General features: G+C 42.5%; 1 protein-coding gene across 7 annotated transcripts in view; it reads left to right on the forward strand.

Moving 5' to 3' along the window:
- The first annotated feature begins 9,924 nt into the window (after positions 1–9,924).
- PLCL2 (phospholipase C like 2) overlaps positions 9,925–23,141 on the forward strand; it is a 185,588-nt gene continuing 172,371 nt past the window's right edge. For 4 of the 7 annotated variants that reach the window (XR_010410711.1, XM_064588372.1, XM_064588354.1 and 1 more), the window contains exons 1-2: positions 9,925–10,080; positions 11,114–11,682. Coding sequence is in view for 5 of the 7 variants with exons in the window: in XM_064588372.1 (XP_064444442.1) it covers positions 11,338–11,682 (345 nt within the window). In the remaining 2 variants the exon portion in view is untranslated. Of the gene's footprint in view, positions 10,081–10,664; positions 10,816–11,113; positions 11,683–23,141 lie in introns of those variants that run through there. The other 3 variants (XM_064588344.1, XM_064588352.1, XM_054504436.2) reach the window with 3 other exon arrangements.

The following is a 23,141-nucleotide window of genomic DNA, read 5'->3' on the forward strand; positions in this document are numbered from 1 at the left end:
TCAAATTGAGCTCCATTTTTCTTTTTGAGGGGATAGCTGCTGCTGCGGGCTGAGACTACACTCACAGAAATCTCACTCCCAGATCCTGGAGACAGAGTCTTGATGAAATAAATCCATAAAGCTTGAATCTCTAAGAAGGCCCACCCCCAGGGCCCGTTTACTTGCCCCTGAAGGGATGTGTTCAGGGCTAGACAGGAAGTGAGGCTACTTCTCAGATGTCCAGCTCATCCAAAGATACCTGCATGCCCCGCCCCGAGGCCTGAATCATATGGACCTGCCCAGGAAAATTAACTGATAAGTACTTGGTTCCTGCCCCCTACTCCACTCATGCCAGAAGCAAGTAGGGCGCTTGAGCCAGCTACACAAGGAACACTAATTCTCCTAATGCTTTCTTTCATTTTGATACATAGGAATAATTCTGTTCCCATCCCATGAGCCCCATTACTCATCTACCCTTCTGGATTGATGAATGGCTTTCCCCATTACAGTCTCTGGTCGCTGGGCTGGCCTCCCTCTTTCTTTTCGGTGAGATCATAATTTAGAAGGACACAATTTCTGTCCTCCTATTGTTTTATGTTTATTTCTCTTCAGAATTATTAGCTTGTGAGAGGCACTTAGAGAAACTAAAAAGTGTGTATAACACACTGTGTGCTGATGGGTGAGTTAGTGGGCAGTCATACAATCCCCAAGTCAACAATGTACAGGAATCAGTTGTCAATAACACTATAAGGGGAATGGAGTCAATTATGTTCCAACAAGTACCCATATTCTGTAATTTAGCAGATATTATATTCAAAATAAAAATAAGGGAGCCACTGACTGGGGCTCTGGAATTTGGGGGCATGGAAATTTTTACTGTGAAAGATTTATTACACCCCAAACTCACCTTTACGGGGACCAGTGAGGAGGGAAGTACATTAAATATAGATGAGGCTGAGACTTGCTGTGTGTGCCAGAGAAATCTTGTGAGTCTAATTGACCTTTTGGGGAAATTATTTGTGAGCTCAAATTGCTACCTTCTCAATCAGCATTTAAACCATTCTTTAGTGCTTGCACATGTTGGTCTGCATCCATCCCAGGAAGCAGGTCAAAAGGTAGGTCAGCATATTTATCCCCACGTGACCTGGGAGGAAAATGAAATCCCCAAGGTTTAAAGGATTATCTTAAGTCAAGTAGCGACCAAATGACAAGGGTTCTGATAGGAGCTCCTAGGCAGAGCGTCTCAGGTCTGGGGGCTGAGTCATATAGCCAAGCTGCTTCCTAACATCCCAAATTAAACAGAAGGTTTGAATTTCCCTACAAGTAAGAATGAGAACAGTAGATTGTTGGAATGAAGTGTTTACACACCACTGTAGAGAAAAGGGCTTATGAAAGACTTAAGATTTAAGCTGTGTGTTTAAAAGGAAAAGAGAAGGCAGAGCAGAGATGGTTGTGATCATTTTTACGGCTGAGATGTCAGTGTTGACTAATACAATCTTTGTAGGGAGACGGATGGATTGGAGAACACAGAAATGGTTCAATGTGTGAAGTGTTTATGGAGGCAGTAGGCTGAGTTTGACAATGGAAAATATGGTGATAAGAAACTTTATTTTGGATAAACATAGAGTCTAAAACCCAAGTTACCCATTATCAAAACTGGAGATTGAGGGTGATTTAAAATTACTCTCATTGAAAATTAATCCCACTAACATTGTACTCTACTAGACACTTTAATTGCCCCTAGCTGTTACAAATACAGCATGTTCTCAGCATCAAAGAAGTTAGTTGCCATGTTAGGAAAAGGGCCGTTTTATAATTCACCCAGTGGAGAATCTACCCAGAAGAGAGAGTGTCCTGGGATCTTGGGTTCAGTGATAAAGAGAAACCAGGGATCCTAATTTAAAAGGTAGGAAAAATGGACCAATTATGTGAAACACACTCAGAATATGGGAATATATGATTACAAAGGTATTCAATTTCAAGACAGCAAATGAGAGGGAATTGGACACTCTGGTGAGAAATACACGGGATTGGAAGAGAGCTGGAACATTTCATTACAGCACACCAAAGAATAATTCCACTAAAATGAAGACTACTGAGAACTGAAAACAAAAACAAAAACTAACCAACCAACCAACCAACCAACCAACCAAACAAACAAAACCCCCAACATCTAATTTGACTTTTAAAAATCTCTGTGGTTAAACACCCAGAATCAGCAGGTCAAAGGAGTCATTCATTATGACCTTTTGCCTTCAGGCTGGGGCAGCCCAGACCATCCCGGTGGATAATTGCCTACCCTATGCTTAAGGTTCTTGTGGAAAGGAAATTCCAAGCCCCCCCGTGGTAATGCATACCAGGGCCCAATGGCTCACCCAAGGAAGGTTTCCTCTCCATAGAGCCTAAAATCCCTGTGGCCATAGCTTATTCACTTCCTCGTGTTCCTGTGGTAGGACCTATTGAGCTCAAGATCCTTTGTTTATATGATCACAATGCTTTAAAAAGATCATTTAAGGCTCCCTCCACATTGTGTCTTAACTATGGTTTAATAATGCAAGAAGTGTTTGCACGGGAACTAGTGACAAGCAGAGGAACTTGGATGTGTCTTGGTTTGTGCTGGCTGGCTTCCCCAGAATGCCCTTCTGACCCCAAGTCAGCTACGTCACTTCCTGCAAAGCCCAGGTTCACTCAAGTCTTGCTCCCTCCCCAAGTCCTGTCTTAGGAGTTGCTTTGTATCGGGCCGGCCTGGAGCCACATTATAAAACTACAGCTAGGTATTCAATCTCTCTTCACTTGCCCCAAGCCCCCTGTCTATGGTTTGTTGTTTGTTTTGTTTTTTTGGTGGTGGGGGTGGGAATGGCTAGTGTTCTGAGCCTTGTCCTCCACCTTCTGGGTAACAAGATTAACCTGTCTTTTCTCTCTCATGTGGCCTCCATATGTGTATGCTAGAAAGGACAAGGTGACATTTGGCTAATTTTTTGCTAATGTGCATAAGCGGGAGCTGTCTAGAGAAACTTCCTTTTGCCAGGTAATTTGTACATCCTAACAGCAGCCTTCTGGAGATTTTGTCCTCTCTTGTGCTGTGTAGTGTTAGCGGTGGGAATTTCTAACTAATTAAGAAAGGAGTTGGGCAGCATGCCAAGCTGGAGGGGTAATGTTTTGACCTGGTCAGGTTTTGCTACATCCTACCTCTCAGAGCTGGGTCAGAATTTTTACTGACCCATGGCAGAGCTGGGACTGCTCCTTTAATTTATTATTTTTAAGTAATTTTAAAACTGAGACTGTAATGCGTGCACAATGGAAAATAAAACCCTCTCCTACCCCAAACTCCTAGTCGCCTTCCCCCATAGCATCAAATATAGTTCTTCACGCAGTGTACGTATATGCTTAACAGATGCTAACTACATGAATGGATTTACTGGTATCAGATAAGTAGAAAAGATAGGGAGAAAAATTGGAAGGCAGAGACTAAAACATACTCAGCATATCCAAAGAAAGAGACCTTACAAAATAAAAAAGGATTTTTATAAGCATATGAGGGACAAAGATGGATTTTTATAAAAGGCTTACTGAAATCAAATTTACTGAGGATCTGTTATAGGTCAGGTCCTGGGCTGGTACAGAGTTGGAAGGTGAACCTTATGTACTGCCAAACTCTGATAAGCTCAGTTAGCGTGGAGAAAAGCCTTCAAAGTTGTACTCTGTTGAGCTCAAACTCATGGGGAAAAGACTCATGAATAATTACAGTATAGTATAATGAAGACTGTAGTAGAGGTATGTACTAAGTGCTTTAAGAGCCTAGAGGAGTAACTCATTATGTCTTCTGGAGTCAGGAACATCTTATCAGTGGAAGAAACATTTGTGCTTTCTTAAAGGATGCCTTTAAGTTCTCCCAGTGGAGAGAAGGAAATAGGAATTCTCAACCTAGCAAACATATAGAGGATGAGAATGTAGATGATGATGCTAGAGAGGAATCTGGGGACCAGGTTATGATGGGCCATGTGTGTTGCCTAAGGAGAATGATGTTTGTCTTGAAGTGGAACTGTTGGAGACTTTTAGGCTGACAAGGGATCCCCTCAGGGCAATTTTGATGGTGGTTTGAGAAATAGATTGATGCTGGGGTGGGGGTGGGGGTGTTGGGGGGGGACTAGAGTCAGCCAGGATTAGGAGGCTCCTGCAATAGTTCAAGCCATGTGTAGTGAGACAGTAAACTAGGTCACTCTGGTGGGAATGGGACAACCTAGAGATACTTCTAGGTTGATTTACATGGTTAACTGTGCCTTAATAGTTAACCGGAACAAGGGGTGCTGGGAGTTGAGGGGGATGCTGAGTTCTTCATAAGGCTACTGTTTGGGTAGAGTACCACAAAAAGAAATATGGAGTACAGGAGGATAGAGGTTTGGAGTAAAGACTCAGTGAATTAAGCCTAAGGCATGTTGAGTTTGAGATTCCTGTGGCACAACCAGGGCAAAAATCTCAGCAGGGAAAGAGAGAGTTTCAATGACATAAGGAGAGTTAGCAATATCAAATGTCCCACAAAGGTCAAAAAAGATAAAGATTAAAAAGTAGCCATTGGGTTTGTTAATTAAGATGTCAACCATGACCTCTGGGAGGGCAGTTTCAGTAGAAGAGGAAGGAAAACAGTTACAATAGGCTGGTGACTGAAAAAGTACTAAGAAAGTATATCTAGAATATATTCATATAGAGGGAAGGTAGTAATATAGTACAATGGAGAGGAGCTTTAATACCTAACCTCTCCCTACTTACAGCATGGGGGAATTATACCACAAAGAGCAACTTGAAACTGGTCACACAATGTCCTCTCCTTAGAGTCCACAGGCCTAGCCTTGTGGGGTTTCCGATGAAGGTAGACTTCTCCTCCTGGCTCTTGGAGGCCTTATTCTCCTCCTTACTTCCCTGGAGCTCCCATGAAGACTTGACACACCAGGCCCATGAGGAGAAGGTGGCCCAGGAGGAGGAAATTTCTTCTCTCTTTGATCTAAGGCTGCCTTTAAAACCCTTGATTTTTGTCCTTGTTTGATTGACACTGAGATTGAAGACCCCACTTCCCCTTCACCCAAAGAAGGGTTATGAAATCCTTTGGTCCCAAAAGAAAAAGACACATCAGAACAGAAGAGTCCAATGATCAAAAAAGACAGTCATACATGGTTTCTGATTTGGGGTTAGCTTAAGATGCAGGGGTAATGGGTGAGGTAAGGATAAATAGCATGGAGGGGAAGTTAAAGCAAATTATTTTCTTTTTTCTTTTTTATTAAAAAAAAATTTTTTTTTAAGATTTTTATTTATTCATGAGAGACAGAGAGAGAGAGAGGCAGAGGGAGAAGCAGGCTCCCAAGGAGCAGAGAGCCCGATGCGGGACTCGATCCCAGGACCCTGGGATCATGACCTGAGCCGAAGGCAGACGCTTAACCATCTGAGCCACCCAGGCGCCCTAAAGCAAATTATTTTCTGATGTATTTTATTGTGTGTGTGAAATAAAATTTCTAGGACTATTGCTGAGATGGCATGGGGGTCAGTGGGCCAGCTGGGAGAGTTTGGAGAATGGAAACTTACAGCCAATTAGGAAAGAGTAAAATATTGCCTCAGAGCACCAAAGGCCCCACTGAACACATAAATCATACACTCATCCAGTCAGCATGGTTATAGGATTTTTTTTTTTCTCTCTAGCAGAGTGGCAGCCTGGGGGCATGTATGGTTGGATGTATACAAAACTGTAGATTGACAAGATGGGCACAATAGGACAGTGATGTGAAGGGCCTAGGATGCTGATGGGAATATAGTTGAATGTCTTGGTCCTGAGGCCCAGGGAAGGGAAGGAAAACATAGAAAAGAGCACTGATGGACCGAGAGAGTGGGAGGGGGTGGATGGAGGAAGCCCATGTTTTGCTAAGGCTAGCAGGTGGGGAAGTAAAGGAAAGGGACTGATAGAAGGGCAGTTTTTGGCTAGACAATGGGTTTCTGAGTTTCAGAGTTCAGAGATGAAGTAGTTCTGGGATTGGGAGGTGGGCATGGGTAGATGAAGGGAAGTAAGTTGGGAGCCATACATCACACATTGGGATGCTGAAAATGATATGGTTTCTTAGATTTCTTAAACTCATTAAAATAAAGCTATCCTTGAAAATCATTTTGACAAGACCCCCAAATAGGCAAAATGTGGAAGACATTGGCTACATTTTGCTCATCATATAGTTAGGAGGTAGGAGAGGAAAAAAATAGACTTCTCTGTAGACTTATAAAGAACAATAGAGGGAGACCTCACTTCATGGGTGTCCTTCTCTTAAGAGAATGAACTAACACAAAGCTAATTTTATATTCCAGATTTTTGGCTTCTCTGGAAAAGTAAGATGATCCTGGCAACATTGGGCCAGGACTACCTTATGGCAACAGTAAGATTGCTTACCAGGTTATCTGAGTCCCTATCACTCCATATTGTTGTCCCACACCTGGCTGAGTGTCAGTTGCTATTTACCATTAAGTTCACACTATCTTTCTTAGAGTTAGGAGGAAAGAGAAATATTTCTTATATCCAAGGCTCTTTTAAAACTAGAAAAACAAAGATGAATCAGGAAGAGTATTTCTCTGTTCTCGATATGCAAACATGTCACTGATGAAAAACTAAAAGTTGTGATGCTATTATGAAACAAATTCTTCCAGCTTTACTCATTACATTATCCACCTGGCTCCTTATGGGCATTTGAGTTTGTGGTGATTCCTGTAATAAAATAAGAATAGAAATACATTCAAATACATGCAAGCTTACAAAAGTAGCATGAAAAGCAATGGTAATTTTTATTTTATTTTATTTTAAAGATTTTATTTATTTATTTGACAGAGAGAGTGAGAGAGCACAAGCAGGAGGGAGCAGCAGAGGGAGAGGGAACAGCAGGCTCCCCACCAGGGAGCCCGTTGTGGGGCTCAATGCCAGGACCCTGGGATCATGACCTGAGCTGAAGGCAGACGCGTAACCATCTGAGCCACCCAGGCATCCCCGGCAATGGTAATTTTAGAGCAAATAATATTGTTACTTTTGTTGATGGGATAATCTTATCAAATCCTCAGTAATTAATAGATTCCCTCAAAGTGCTACCCAGCTCAATAGCCACTGAGGACAATTTAATGAATTGTTCCTCAGTGGTTCCTCAGTGGCTGGAAAGTGTCGATGTAATTCCCTGAGTGCCCAGCTTCTTGGCAGCCATATATACTTGTAGAAGGTGGAGCTAAGGAAAATGGGTGAAGGATCTTTAGTGTCAGAGGAGAGGAAGAGTATGAAAATGAAAGTTTTGGCAGGTCTAACTTGCCTCTTTGGTGCTCAGGAAGAAAAGCAGTCGCTACATATCTCTCGTTAAGGATCATGATAAAATAAACGTAATCCAAGCCTTAGGAGCATACTAGATTAAAATCAACATCTTGGATTAACTCAGGAGGCAAATGGGTAGCCAGTGTTGACCAGTACATTGATATAATCTGGTATTTCCTTAAGGCATTTTGCTCTTCTACTTTCTGCTCTACTTAAGCTCTCGTATTAAGCATATGGGGAGCAGTTGAATATGAAGGCTCAGAGGTTGAACTGCGTCTTTGGAGAAATACAGAAATAAATGAGACTGAGATTTGGGAAATGAAAATTGTTATAATACATTGAGGGGAAAAAATAATCTGAAGGCCAAGTGCTCAGTGAGTCAGAAAAATTTAGAGAGTTGTAATGTTAGAGCCTGCGAACTGGAAACTAGATATGAATTCATAACCTACAAGGGTATAAATGACGACAAGAAGTCAGTAAACAGCGTCAGTGTTATTTTGGGAGGCTGAAGGAAGGTTGTTATGGACCAGGGAGCCTGAATAGCTTATGTTCTAGGCATCAAATTAAAGAGACAAACAAATAGAAGATAGATTGGTAAGGGTGACAACGACGATTAAAAGCTGAGATGTACTGAAATATGAAGAAAACTTAAATAAAGCTATGTATTGCTTTGTAAAGTAATGTATTGCATAAGAGGATAATGAGAGTTTAAAGGTATTTATTGGCTTTAAACCTTACAGAAAAATTACTCATGAACATCTAACCATGTGTATATTGATATAATAAATTGGCATGAGCACCAGGGAGTTATCCAGAATGAGCATTTTATTCGGGTCTTGCCTATCTCTTATTGCCCCGCTCTGAAAATTTGTCTGAAGGAATCATTAGGATTTGCTGAGGAATGACTATGATATTTTGGCTCTTATTTCTAACTCTAACTTCTATGAATTTTACAATGCCATGAAAACACTTCCGCAAGATTTTGGCAAAATATTTACAATTTCTTCAATAACAGTGCTCATGGAATAGGAGAAATGGAAAGCAATCACTTAGTAACTGCAGAGAGACAAGCAGGAAGGAGGAGAAAATTGCTTACTATGCTGTTTGTGATGAAAAAAAAAATCTGAGTTTAGCTATCAAAAAGCCTGTTGGGAGCTGAGAAGCGCACATGTCAGAGGAACATGCTGCTTCCCATCACCATATAGAAGAAATGGTACCTACAGTCTGGCTGTTGGTGTGATGAAGTACAGCTATAACATCAGCAGGCGTGTGACCAGCAGCTTGTGGGAGACAAGCACTTAGGGGGATAAAAAGGAACCTGGCACAAGCCTTGGGCTTCTGGCATCTCTAGTTACAGGTCTGCCAAGATGCTTTGGGAAACGTTTTAATTTAAATGCCAAGCCTATTTCAACGAAGTCTCCCTGGTTTGACCTGCTGGGAGTCCAGAGTGAGATGGATAGGTGCTCATTTTGGAGAGCATTAGGTGAATTAGATGGTGGTTTTATAAAAAACATCCTGGAGGTTTAAATCTGTACTTGTTCCCCCACTCACCAGGGGAAACTCATGGTACAAGTTGCCAAGATATAGGAGTCTCATAGCATGTTACTAGTGATTGGTAAATGCAGGAAAGGGCAGAGAGACCTTCAGGCAATTAACTCAAAATATCAAAATTAGAGAATGTGAAGAATAAAGGTCCAGGATTTTTCCTTTCTTCCCCCTCAGCATATTCTTTCACTGGCTACTCTGACGATATTTGATATAAAGTAGATTAAGAACCTGATTTGAATTATTTGAATAATATTTTCTTGCAAAACTATCATGACAGAAAAAAAATTTTTTGAACCAAAACTAGAAAGAAAAAAAAAAAAAAGGATGGGATTGAATAAAATATTAAAACATTGTGGTCCATCGATGTGAAAATATTTGTTAGTGTGTAGGCCCAGATTGGCTAGAGATGAATAAAAGCTTTTCTGATGGGTTACAAAAACATGAATCCAGAAGATCAGAAGAATTAAAACGCCCCCAAGAATAACATGAAGGTATTTGAAGTTGCTTCAGAGGCGAGGGTGGGTATGTATATGTATGTAAATCCCATTTCCTCAGAGGCTACTTGGCAGTTTGCTACAACGTCATGCTAATGAAAGCAAAGTCTTTAAGTTCATCCCCCAGTGGACTATCCTTTGTGCCCTTGGGAAGTGCATTCTCGGAAAAGGAAACACACGAGCTGGACTAGAACTGGGGTCCTGGAGAAGCGCTGGAGGCTGGAGGCTGGGGAACCTGGGATGAGGTGGGAGGGGCCAGGCTGGGTGGGGCCTCGGGTACCACCCAGCGGAGTTGGAGCCCGTCTGCCTCGGGGGATGGAGATCCTGGGGAGATACTTGTGCTGGAGAGCGGCAAGATCAGGGCTGATTTTTAGGCAGGTCACTCTACCTGAAGCATTAGGGGAGGAGAAGAAGGGGAAAGGACCAGAGAGAAGAGGGACTGGCTGCTGTGATCCTAGTAGGATCCTGCCCCAGAAGATGAGCCTGACCTAAGGCGGGGACCGGCAGCGGGCTACATGAGCCCGCGTCCCTGGCGGCGGGATCAGGAAGGACACTGGGAGGGAGGCACGACGGAGATAAATCTCTGTAGGGCGACTCGGAGGGCACAGAACAGGCTCTGCTGAGGTCCTCTACTCTTCACCTCTCGCCCCCCCAGCCCCCGGCCCCGCCCGCGTTCCAGCATCCTTGCAACCAGTTGAATCAATTCACAGTTCAGGAGCCCGGGGAACGGAATTGGTTTCTGTATGTGAAATAGGTCTGGCCCACTGGGGAAGCCCAGAGGGGAACGTCCGGAGGGCCTTTTCCCGAGCTGGGTGGGAGGCGAGCGAGTCCCGCGCGCGGGCCGGGAGCAGCAGGGAGGCGCAGAGGCCGAGCCCCCGAGCCCCAGACGCTCCCGACCCCGCGGCCTGCGCGGTCGTTGCCCCTCGGGCGCCGGGCGGGTGATTGGCAGTTGCGGCAGCTTTAGGGGAACCGGGGTAGCCAGGACCCGCGGCCGCCGCCGGTTGTCGTCCGCTCGCTGGCAGCGAGGTTCCCGCGGCCCCCTGACCCGGCCTCGGCGGGAGCAGCCACGACGGCGGCGACCTCGGGTGGGAGCCCGGGCGGCTCGCGGTGGGTCGGGGGCGGCCGGGGAGGGTCCCCGCGGCCTACAGCGGGCAGCGCCGAGCTCGGCGGAGACCGCCGCGGGCGAGGGGCGGGGGTTCTGGGCGGCCCTCTTCAGGCGCTGCCCCGGGCCGCGCCGCCACTCTCACAGCCCAGCGGCCCCTGCCCGCTGTGCGCTTCCTCTCGGTGCCGCAGGCCTCCGCGGGGATTCTGGGGGGACGCGGCGGGGCTCGGCACGCGACGGCCTCTGGGGAGGTGGGGTCCAGGGAGACCCGGCTTCACCTCCCGCCCGCCTGAGGCCGCAAGACCCTCGGGAGGCGCCTCCGCGAGGCCGCAGAGCCGCAGGCGCCCGCCGCTTCCCTTCGCCCTGAGCCCGAGGTGGGCACCCCGGCGCGGGCTGGGCGCCGGGTTCCCGCGTGATGGGCGCTCGGATTCCCGGGGTCGGGGGTGCTCTGAGTCTCCCGGGAGAGCGCCCCGAGGCCCTGAGGCGGCCGCCGCGTTACCTCGGGGTGGGTGCCCCGTGGCCTGGTGGGCGCCCGGCCCGCGCGGGTTATTTTTGGCGCCCGCGGCGGCGCGTGTGCCGGGGCGTGTTTTCCTTCCCCAGGTACTGGGAGCCCGGGCCCCGCCGCCGCCGCCGCCGGAGCTGACTTGTGTCTCTCTCTTCTCTCCCCTGCAGGAATCTTCCGATAATTCTGCCGCCACGACTTGAACCGTGTGCGACGCGAGCTCGAAACAAACACATCTAAATTAAAAAAAAAAAAAAAAAAAGCGGAAGAAGCGGCCGAGGAGGCGGCGGCGGGAGGAGGAGAGGAGGAGGGGCCGCGCGCGGCGGCCCGAGGCGGCGGCGGGGACGCGGGGACGCGGGGACGCGGCTTTGTGCTGGCGGGTCGTGGGGCGCCCATGGCGGAGTGCGGCCGGGGGGGCGCCGCCGGCGGGGCCCTGCCCACCTCCCCGGGTCCGGCCCTCGGCTCCAAGGGCGCCCTGAAAGCTGGAGCCGGGGAAGGCGGCGGCGGCGGCAGCAGCGGCGGCGGGGGAGGTCGCCTCGGCCACGGGCGGGCGCGCTATGACAGCGGCGGGGTTTCCAACGGAGACTGCAGCCTCGGCGTGTCCGGGGACGAAGCCCGAGCCAGCCCCGCCGGGGGACTCCACGGCGCTGCGATCGCCCCGACCCCCAGCCCGGCCGCCTGCCCCTTCCCCCGGGAAAGCAAACCCGGCGGCCTGCCCCGCCGGAGCAGCATCATCAAGGTAGGTGGGAGAAGGGCGCTCATCGCCCACCCCCCGCCGCCCCTGGGGTCAGTTCCCAAGAGGGGAGTGGTGGAGGAAGGAGCGGGTTGTAAGAGGAGTCCCCTGCTAACGGGAACCACTGGTGCACGGGTGCTTGGGGTGCTGCAGCAGGCATTGAATGCAAATGGCATTTGGAAAGAATGAGAGGTGATCCCTACTGTGCAGGGGGAAGCTGTGCTCAGACATTCCCAGTTGAACTTGGGGCTGTCATCTTTCCCAGGACTGGCCTGGAATTATGGCCTGTACCTGGTTGGGCAGGACATGCTCTTCTGGGGTAGGCTTGGCTGGTAACAGACTCCCTGTAAGGTGTCTATTGTATGTTAAAGACACTGGTTTTGTGAAAACATGTGGTGAACAGAGCTTATTTAATAGGTTTCTTCTGATCTGTATCTAGTTGCCTCTAGCAAATGGTTATACTTAGAGGGTGCAAAATCTCTGGTCACTCAGTCACACGGGGGAATGGAGTATGTTTCTGAACATAAATGAAGATTTCCGCTTTCTTAGGCTCAAAAGCACTGAGACATTACAGTTCTGCACAATTTAATCTTTTCCTTGCTGCAGTAGGCAGGCCCCCAGTTCTGTGGAAGTTCTTTTGAGCAGTTTGCTTGGTTTTGCTATCTTTTGCATAGTGTTACTTGGCCGAAGAAAGTCAGCAATTGTTTTGTGCATTTTAAACTCAAGAAGTAATATTAGGAACTCCTCTGAGTTTGTGGTGGTTTCATTCTAATACTACGTTTTGGTCTGCAATGTAAAAATATTTCTCGTGACATGGAGTGAAAACAAAAATAGTTGATGAGCTAAGAAGAGCAGAGCCTTAGGCAAGAGTAGCTCATTCTGCTTAAGTTCAGAACAAATACGAAGACATTGCTTTCTGAAAATCAAGGGGTTACCAGGACAGTGAGCAGCAAAGCACATTAACAGGACTGCACCCACCCTTCCTGTGGCTGATAACCCGTGGGAGAAAGGGCAAAACAGGCCACAGTAAAGAGAATTGACACTGGTGGTATTTGAAGTTTAATCGGACCTTCAGAAATCTTCTAAGTACTCTGTAGTGTCTCATGGTGTTATCAGCTTCTGCAGTAATCTAGTGAAATATACCACCTTCCTACTCTCTGTAACAGGCAGTTGTGAAACTGCTTTTCGCTTTGTCATCTGTTTGTACAGTTTATGTCTGGGCAAGGGCACAAGTGAAGGGCTTAAAGATCAAGTGTATTAACTACCTTCAGTAGGCGTTGAGAGTTTAAGGAGAGCAACCTATTTTTGCTGCATACCTGGCTTTTAAAGGGTGACTTATATTTTCTTGTACTCTGTAGCTTATGTTTCCATGGAAGTTGCTTTCAGCTATGCATGATAATCAATCCTGTTAACAGAGTTATGTGTCATGTCTGTTTTTATTGACTACCAGATACTTGTAGTGATACCACATTGTGGTGTTAATGAATTTGAGGTGAAAATTCCAGAGAAGATACCAGCATACCTAATTTTAATTTTATTACCCAGTTTTTATGAAGGGCCTGTTTTTGCACTCTTTTTTTTTAAATCGAGGTTTATTGGTGTCCATAGTAGGATCCACAGTGTAACTTATTTAATTAAAACAGCTGTTTTAATTTTATATTCAGCATGGGAAGAAGGATGATTTGCCAATATTTCTGATATGTGGAATTGAGACCTTGTTGGTAGATTTCTTCATTGAAGATTCTAGAAGCACATGGGGAAATCAATTATTCAGCAATCACTGGTTTTTGAATTTTGAAACTTTGAAAGATATCTTTGTCATTTTTCTTTTTTCTAATGAAGGCAGGTGGTTTCTTGTTCAGAGTTGTATCCCTGGATACACATTGCCAGGAACATAGTAGGGGCTCAATAGATTGCTCCTGAATGAATGGAGGCATGAGAAAGAAGTACATGTTTTCTCTAAGTTCTGTTAATTTCTAAAATTGGTGGTTTGGTATTTATTAGTCTCATATCTTGTTCATTTTCTTATACCTCCTAAGATGACTTGATTTACTTCTTTTTCTTTCCTTTGTGTTGATGTGTATTTTCTTAAACACCCTTTGAAACCATGGAAATATAGTTGAAAGTTGATCAAGCCTGGGTTATAGAAAGGGGTATGCTATACTTAGGTAATTAACTTGGTATATTTCCCCTTGAATTGGTGCCTTGAAGGATCAGGATTTTAGAAACTTAGTGTGGTATTTTCTACAGACATAACAGTATGAAGACAATATTCTGATAGAATAAAGAGATCTTTAATGTCAAATTTCATAAAGCAATGAATAGTGCACATTTTTGTCACATGAATGGCAGAAATTATTTCACTTTTGTTAAAAAATAGTAAAAAAAAAAGTTAACAGAAGCTCATGTTAAAAGCACTAGTGACATCTTTCCCTGGTTTCCTTATGTTCTTTTCCAATATAAGGGATGAATTCAGTCAGGTGATGGAAAGATAGAGGCGGGAGTAGATGGATAAGCAAGGTGGTAATTGGAGGCTTGAGGGCATGGCAGGGAGTTGTTAGCCAGTATTGATGGGGTTGCTTTAGTTGAAATGTCAGGCTTGTGAGCTATGCCTGTTTCCTAGCTTCCATTTTCATTACCATCTTGACCTTCCTCTTATGTGGGGATCCCCAAGTCAGAGGGAGAAATAACAGCCCACATGTGATGAGCAATGGGCACAGAAAGGTTATTGCTGAGATGCAGGACATATGCAGAAATACACTGTAGGCTGACCAGAATTATATTTCTCATTTGAAATGATTTCTTTGGAACTCCATCTGTTTTGTAAATATGGTGTTGAGTAAGAAATTGTTGTAAAACTACATTTTCTGCCAAAATAGATGCACAGATCTGTACTAAAAGAGTTCTTGGTTATGGTAACAGTGTTGATGAAAAATTCAGAGTGAGCAGCCCTATAGAATCTTTTATAAATACATTGAGAAGATAAATAAATCATGGAATTCATCACCAGCCTTTCTACTTTTCCTTGCTTATTGGAAATCATGTTACCCCTTTTAGATTATTCACAAAGGCCCATTACCTTTGAGGGAAGGAGCCATTATATTTGTCATCTTAAGTAATCTAGTAAATGAAAACATCACTTTCATTTTCTCTTTCCATACTTCATTTCATCACACCATTCGGTACAATCCACGCTTTCTTTTGAAACAGTTAATTTGCTTAATTGTTTAGGCGACATCCATTTTTTACAAGTAGCTCAAGCCTTTAATTTAAAGACTTGGTCTGAAAATATGAAGTAGCATTATAGGCCTTAGATTTCCTTTTAATTTTAGAAATGAATGAAGTTAAAATGCCCATTAGTTTACATGGTTTATTTTAATTAAAACTATTTTAATTAAAACCACACTCAATATTGTGGTCGGTACTTGTAAAAAGGTGATATAATTTGCATAAAGTAAAATTTGCTCTTGTTGGTGTCCAGTTCTATGAGATTCGACAAACATACACACTCGTGTAGCCATCACCATAATCAAAATATAGAACAGTCTTATCACCCTCAAAAAATTCTCCCAGTCCCTCTGTAGTCTTCCCCTCTTCTCATGCCGAGACTGTGGCAACCATTGATCCTTGGTACTTTTTTAATAAGTAAGAACTATAGCCATTGCATTATTTTGGTAGTGAAAAGTAATTATAATAGGCGCTATTTATTAAACACTGTGCAAAACACATGAAAAGTGCTTAATATAATTCTGTGCCTTGGTCCTGCCACAGCCAGGGAGGCTGAAGAAAACAAGAGTTCAGAGAGGTGAACCATTTGCCTAAGGGGCCAGAGCTGGTTTTTGTACCCCATTTTGGTATGGCGGCACTCCACTGTCCCCCAGATTACTTTTGCAGTTTTAAATTTTCTGTCTTATTAATATAGCATTGGTGGTTTGGAACACTGGATTTAATTTTCCCCTTTAAACTTTAAAAATTTAGGGGCGCCTGGGTGGCTCAGTCGTTAAGCATCTGCCTTCAGCTCGGGTCATGATCCCAGGGTCCTGGGATCGAGCCCCGCGTGAGCAGGGAGCCTGCTTCTCCCTCTCCCACTCCCCCTGCTTGTGTTCCCTCTCTCACTGTCTCTCTCTCTGTCAAAAAAAAAAAAAAAAAAAAAACCTTAAAAAAAAAAAACTTAAAAATTAAAATTTTTCCCTTTACTGGCGGGAACCAAAAGACTCTATTCCTGCTGGCAGAAGAAGTCCAGAGCTAACATAGCCAGGCAGCTGCAGGTACCTGTTGTGGCTGCTTGACCAGAGCCTCCAGCTTTAGTGGGACAATGAATCTTGCCCAGGGTAGCAGCCCTTATTTTTCTTAATACCATTGTTGTCACTATCACAGTATCACGGTGTATAGGGGAAGCACTTTTACTACCTTTATAGCAACATATATCCCTATGTCTCCGTTCGGAGCACCCCACGGTGGGAAGAAGCAGACGTTCACATCTATTACCTATTTAAACACGATTAAATTATATTTAAACAAAATAGTAAAAATGTACACATGGATATTATATTATATTGGCCTATGTTTTAAATAAACTAGACTCCTTGCAGGCAAAAGCTGGGCTGTATTTATCAGTTCTGCATGGATAACAGGCACTCAATAACCATTTCTTGAATTGGATCTTAAAATAATATCTGCATTTGGCTTTGGATTTTTTTTTCAAATGGGGGAAGGAAGGAGGCGACAACCGCATGCCCAGCAAACTTGTGGGCATATCACAAATACTGAACAAACAGTAACTGTATCACAAAGTGAGTTTGTCTGGATAGATAGGCAGCCTGGATATTTTAGGTCAGAAGACTCTAACGCCCAATCAGCAACTCTCCACTTCACTTTGTCCTAATGCATTTTAGGCCACAGAAGGTAACTATTGAAAGGCCAGGGCGTGGTTGCTTGTCTCAGCCTACTCAAAGAGCTTTTGTCACAATTCAGAGTTCAGTTTTCAGGAGTAATCAGAGGGTATTAATTTTCATACTCTAAAAATTACTTGCCCCCTTTGTTGTTTTCCTGCCTCTCCTCAAAACAGTTGTTTGATCTCTGTTGTTTTTTCTCACCAAATCCAAATAGACAACTGACAGGAAATTGTTTATTTTTTCTAATTGCTGATCTTGGTCACTCAAGTTATTTTCTTAGAATGCTCTCTCCCAGAATCTGTTCAGTTCCTTTTATAGTTCTGTGTGCTCTGCAAGGGGTGCTAAACTAGACTGTTATACTTTTTTCCTTTTTTAAATACTTTAGTTACCCATCCCTCCTTATTCAACAAAATAGGGCAATGTTATTTACAGCCTAAAATGCAGACATAAATGAAGTATGAACATTCCTATTTTCTCTCCAGACTTTATTTTATACATACATGTTCAAGAATAGAGCCTTTAGTGGGGCCTGGGTGGGTCAGTCGGCTAAGTGTCTAACTCTTGATCTCAGCTCAGGTCGTGATCTCAGGGTTGTGAGCCTGCAGATTGGGCTCCACGCCCAGCTACTTAAAAAAAAGAATAGATGGTCTGCTCTCTATTTCTTTTTTTAAAGTATTTTTTTTTTTTTTAATTTCAGAGAGAGAGAATGAGAGAGAGCGAGTACATGAGAGGGGGGAGGGGCAGAGGTAGAAGCAGACTCCCTGCCGAGCAGGGAGCCCGATGCGGGACTCGATCCTGGGACTCCAGGATCATGACCTGAGCCGAAGGCAGTCGCTTAACCAACTGAGCCACCCAGGAGCCCTTTTTCTTTCTTTTTTTTTTTCTCTATTTCTTATTAATACTAAGTTTTGGCTGTCATTAATCATCTACCAGACCTCTAGATTAGTTTAGCTACCTTTTTATTTTATATTAGTGGCATTCTGTAGTGCAAGGGATATTCAAATATTTTTACCAGTTTACCAGACACTGTGTGTTTGCAAGCTGCCCGAATGGCTTTTTTCTACTGGTAATAGTGGTAGATCAAGACGGTTGTGCTTGGCATAAGAGCATTAGTAATGAGGGCGCCTGGGGGGCGCCTGGGTGGCTCAGTTGGTTAAGCGACTGCCTTCAGCTCAGGTCATGATCCTGGAGTCCCGGGATCGAGTCCCGCATCAGGCTCCCTGCTCAGCAGGAAGTCTGCTTCTCCCTCTGACCCTCCCCCCTCTCATGTGCTCTCTCTCATTCTCTCTCTCTCAAATAAATAAATAAATCTTTAAAAAAAAAATGTTAAAAAAAAAAAGAGTATTAGTAATGACTCAAACAAGTCAGAACCATCAGGTTCTGTTTCAGTAGTACCTATTTCCCTTATGTCTGAATAATTGCATAGCTTTAGAGTGCTCAAAGTATATAATTAATCACACTGAGCTTTCATGGCAATTATGTGAATGGTCCAGGCTGCTGGCAGGACATTTGGCACCCGCCTAGTTCCAAGTAGTAGAGGAGGGCAGGTGGCTAGGCACTGCTGGCCACCAGTGCTGGGTCACCTGGCAGGGGTAATTAGGTAAAACATGTCCTAGCTAATACTTTGAGCTGGGCTGTACTCCCACATCTTGGGCTGCACTCAGGCCACATGTTGCATGTCTGGATTATTCAGGAGGCAGAATAGTGGTGAGGAAAATAGAGGGTGTGGAGTTAGGTGCTTGGATCAGACTCTGGCTTCCCGTCTTCCTTTCTGTGTGGCCTTGGGGAAGATATTTAAGTCTGAGTGTCTAGTTACATACTCTCTAAAATGGAAAGAATAAACCCCCTCCCCCATAGCGTTTGTGGTAAAGATTAAATGAGATGATGTGTGTATGAAATATTTCAGAGCACATGTGTGGTGCCTGAGAAGCACTCAATAAGCATTACCTAGTATGTTTGTTTTTCTGATTTTTAGTTTCTCTTACTTAGAGTTTATCCTGAGATGAGCAAACTCACTTAGCTCCATTTGAATTGGAGATCTGCCATGCCCATTTTGGAAGTTTTGTCTTTTGAAATATGCAGAATGTACCCAGAGAGATTTCTCAGACATATTATAAAGATGCTTTCAAAAATGATTTGTTTTGGTGCCTTTGTAAATCTGATGCCTCAGTACAACAGTGCGCATGCGTCAGTCGCCCCAGCTAAGTGATCAGAGGGTATTGAACATGAGTTTCATTGAGCCAAGCACCCGTATGTCTTAATTTGCCCAGGACAGTCCAGATTTACACCTTTTGTCCCGACAAAATTATTAATAGTGTCTCCTTTCACTTTCAAAGTCATCCTGGTTTGGATGATAAATAATATGGTCACCCAGTAGATCTGCTATTACGGAGCCCCATGCAACTGCTCTCCACGCCCAACTTAGCCTTTAGATTTACCTCTTTTATCTCAGCCTGGGTGCTTCCCTCCTCTGTGTTATCTTCAAGGGCTTCCTGAGGTAATCACTTCTTAGAATGAATTGTTCCTTTCTCTGCCTTCCAACCAACACTCTATCTTTATACAGCCCCGTTTCTTTCTGCCTCTTAGGTAACTTATCTTACCTTGAGTTTATGAAGGCACCTAGTTTAATGTCTTGTGGAAAGCATGTTTTTAGGTATATACTTGTTGAATAAATGTCTGAATGGATGAATAAATAGACATGGATGTTGTACCTTAGGGGTTCAAACAAGATATTATTTAGACTTCAACTGTTTTTTTTTAAATTGAGGTAAAATTGGTATAAACATTATATTAGTGTCAGGTGTACATCATAATTTGATGTTTATATGCACTACAAAGTGATCATCACAATAAGTCTAGTTGCCATCACCATATCATAGGTTGCCTATACCCATTGAGTCCACCCCCAAGACTGTTCCCTTTTGATAACCACCAATCTGTTCTCCGTATCTATAAGCTTTGTTTTATGTTTTGTTCCTTTGCTTTTTGAATTCCACATATAAGTGAAATCATGTGATAGGTATTTGCCTTTCTCTGTCTGACTTACTTCACTTAGCATAATAACTAAGCATAACTCAAGGTCCATCCAAGTTGTCACAAATGGCAAGATTTCATTCTTTTTTATGGCTGCATAGTGTTCCATTGTATAAACCATGTCTTCTTTATCCATTCATCCATCAGTGGACATTTAGGTTGTTTCCATATCTTAGCTATTGTAAATAATGCTGCAATGAACATAGGGGTACATATATATTTCAAGTTAGTATTTTTGTTTCCTTTGAATAAATGCCCAGTAGTAGAATTGCTGGATCATATGGTAGTTGTGTTTTTAATTTTTTGAGGACCCTCCATATTGTTTTCCACAGTGGCTGCACCAATTTATATTCCCACCAATGGTGTACAAGGGTTCCCTTTTCTCCACATCCTTTACAACACCTGTTATTTCTTGTCTTTTTCATAACAGCCATTCTAACAGGTATGAAGTGATATCTCATTGTTGTTTCAATTTGCATTTCCCTGATAATTAATGATATTGACCATCTTTTCATGTGTCTGTTGCTACCAATATGTCTTCTTTGGAAAAATGTCTATATCCTTGGCCCATTTTTCATTTGGATTTTTTTTTTTTTTACTATTGATTATATGAGGTTTTTTTAAAAATGTATTTTGGCTATTAATCCCTTATCAGATCTATCATTTGGAAATAATTTCTACTATTTAATACAGGTCTTTTCATTTTGTTGATAGTGTCCTTTGTTGTGTACAAGTGTTTGAGTTTGATATAGTCCCACTTACTTATTTTTGTTTTTGTTGCCTTTGCTTTTAGAGTCAGATAAAAGCAATTTAATGCCAAGACCAATGTCAAGAGCTTATTGCCTATGTTTTCTTCTAGGAGTTTTATGGTTTCAGATCTTACATACAAGTCTTCAGTCCATTTGCGGTTAATTTTTATGTATGTTGTAAGATAGTGGCCTAGTTTCATTCTTTGGCATGCGACTGTCCAGTTTTCCCAGCACCATTTATTGAAAAGACTGTCCTTTCCCCATTGTTTGTTCTTCGCTCCTTTTTTATGTGTTAATTGACCATAGATTTGTGGCTTTACTTTGAGGCTCTCTATTCTGATCCTTTGAGCTGTGTGTCTGTTTTGTGCCAATACCATACTGTTTTGATTATTATAGCTTTGTAGTATAGTTTAAAATCAGAGAGTATGATACCTCTGTCTTTGTTCTTTCTCAGATTTGCCTTAGCCATTTGGGGTCTTTTATGGTTCCATACAAATTTTAGAATTATATGTTCTAGTTCTGTGAAAAATGCCATTGGAATTTTGATAGGGATAACATTGAATCTATAGAATGTTTTGGGTAGTATGGACACTTTAATAATATTAATTCTTCTAATCCATGTGCATGGAGTATTTTTCCATTTATTTGTGTCTTTTTCATTTCTTTCTTCAGGGCCTTATAGTTTTCAGTGTACAGAATTTTCACCTCCTTGGTTAAATTTATTTTTAGGTATTCTTTTTTTAAAGATTTTATTTATTTGCGAGAGAGAATGAGAGACAGAGAGCATGAGAGGGAGGAGGGTCAGAGGGAGAAGCAGACTCCCCGCTGAGCAGGGAGCCCGATGCGGGACTCCAGGATCATGACCTGAGCCGAAGGCAGTCGCCCAACCAACTGAGCCACCCAGGCGCCCTATTTTTAGGTATTCTTTTTGATGCAATTATAAATGGGATCTAAAAAAAAATCTCTTTCTGAAAGTTCATTATTAGTGTATAGAAATACAACAGATTTCTGTATATTGATTTTGTATCCTGAAACTTTACTGAATTCATTTATTCTAATAGTTTTTCACTGGAGTCTTTAGGGTCATGTTATCTGCAAATAGTGACAGTTTGACTTCTTCCTTTTTAATTTGGATGCTCTTTATTTCTTTTTCTTGTGTAATTGCTCTGGCTAGCATTTTTAATACTGTGTTGAATAAAAGTGGCAAGAGTGGGCATCCTGTCTTATTTCTGATCTTAGTAGAAAAACTTCCAGCTTTTCACTGTTGAGTATAAGGAGGTTAGCTGTGGGTTTGTCATATATGGCCTTTATTATGTTGAGGTACATTCCATCTATACTGACATTGTTGAGAGTTTTTTTCATAAATGGATATTGAATTTTGTCAAATGTTTTTGCTGCATTTATTAAGATCATATAATTTTTCTCCTTCATTTTTTAAATGTGGAGTATCATGTTGATTGATTTGTGGATACTGAATCATCCTTGCATCCCTGGAATAAATCCCACTTGATTATGGTGTATGATTCTTTTAAGGTATTCTTGAATTTGGTTTGCTAATATTTTGTTGAGCAGTTTTGCATCTGTGTTCATCAGGGATATTGGTCTGTGGTTTTCTTAAGGTGTTCTTGTTAGGTTTTGGTATCAGAGTAATGCTGGCCTCATAAAATGGGTTTGGAAACATTCCTACCTCTTCAGTTTTTTTGGAAGAGTTGAGAAGGATAGGTATTAAATCTTTATTGAATATTTAGTAGAATTCATCAGTGAAGCCATCTGGTCCTGGACTTTTGTTTGTTGGGAGGTTTTTGAGTATTGATTCAATCTCCTTACTGGTCATTAGTCTATTCAGATTTTCTATTTCTTCATGATTCAGTCTTGAAAGATTGAATGTTTCTAGGAATTTATCCATTTCTTTTAGGTTGTCAACAGTTCAACAATTTTTTGGTGTATAATTATTCATGGTAGTCTCTTATGATGCTTTGTATTTCTGTGGTATTCATTGTAACTTCTTTTGTTTCTGATTTATTTGTGTCTTCTCTTTTTTTCTCTGTGAGGCTAGCTAAAGGTTTGTCAATTTTGTTTACCTTTTTAAAGAACCACCTCTTAGTTTCATTGGTCATTTCTAATTTTTTGTTTCTATTTCTTTCATTTCTGCTCTGATCTTCATTATTTCCTTCTTTCTACTAACTTTGGGCTTTGTTTTCTTCTTTTTCTAGTTCCATTACATGTACAGTTGGATTATTTATTTGAGATTTTATTTCTTGAGGTAGGCCTGTATTTCCCCTTTGATTTCTTCATTGACCCATTGGTTGTTCAATAAAATGTTGTTTAATCTGCATATATTCGTGGTTTTTCCTCTTTTTTTCTTGTAATTGATTTCTAGTTTCATACCATTGTGGTCAGAGAAGAGGCTTGATATGATTTCAGTCTTCTTAAATTTATTGTGATGTTTTGTGGCCTAACACGTGATCTATCCTGGAAAATGTTCCATATATATTTGAGAAGAATGTGTATCCTGATGCTTTTGGATGGAATGTTTTGTATATGTCAATTAATATATCTCTATATCCATCTGGTCTATCCATGTCAAATATATCTATTATCCATCTGTTCTCAAGTGTTGTTTAAGGCCAGTGTCTTCTTACTGATTTTTCTGTCTGGATGATCTATCCATTGATGTAAGTGGGTATTAAAGTCCCCTACTATTATTGTATTGCTGTCAATTTCTCCCTTTAGGTCTGTTGATATTTGCTTTATATATTTAGGTGCTCCTATTTTGGGTGCATCAATA

The sequence above is a fragment of the Mirounga angustirostris genome, unplaced genomic scaffold, assembly GCF_029215605.1.
Source record: "Mirounga angustirostris isolate CCGP_5_RB_7025 unplaced genomic scaffold, mMirAng1.0.hap1 SCAF_1, whole genome shotgun sequence".
NCBI classification, from domain to species: domain Eukaryota; kingdom Metazoa; phylum Chordata; class Mammalia; order Carnivora; family Phocidae; genus Mirounga; species Mirounga angustirostris.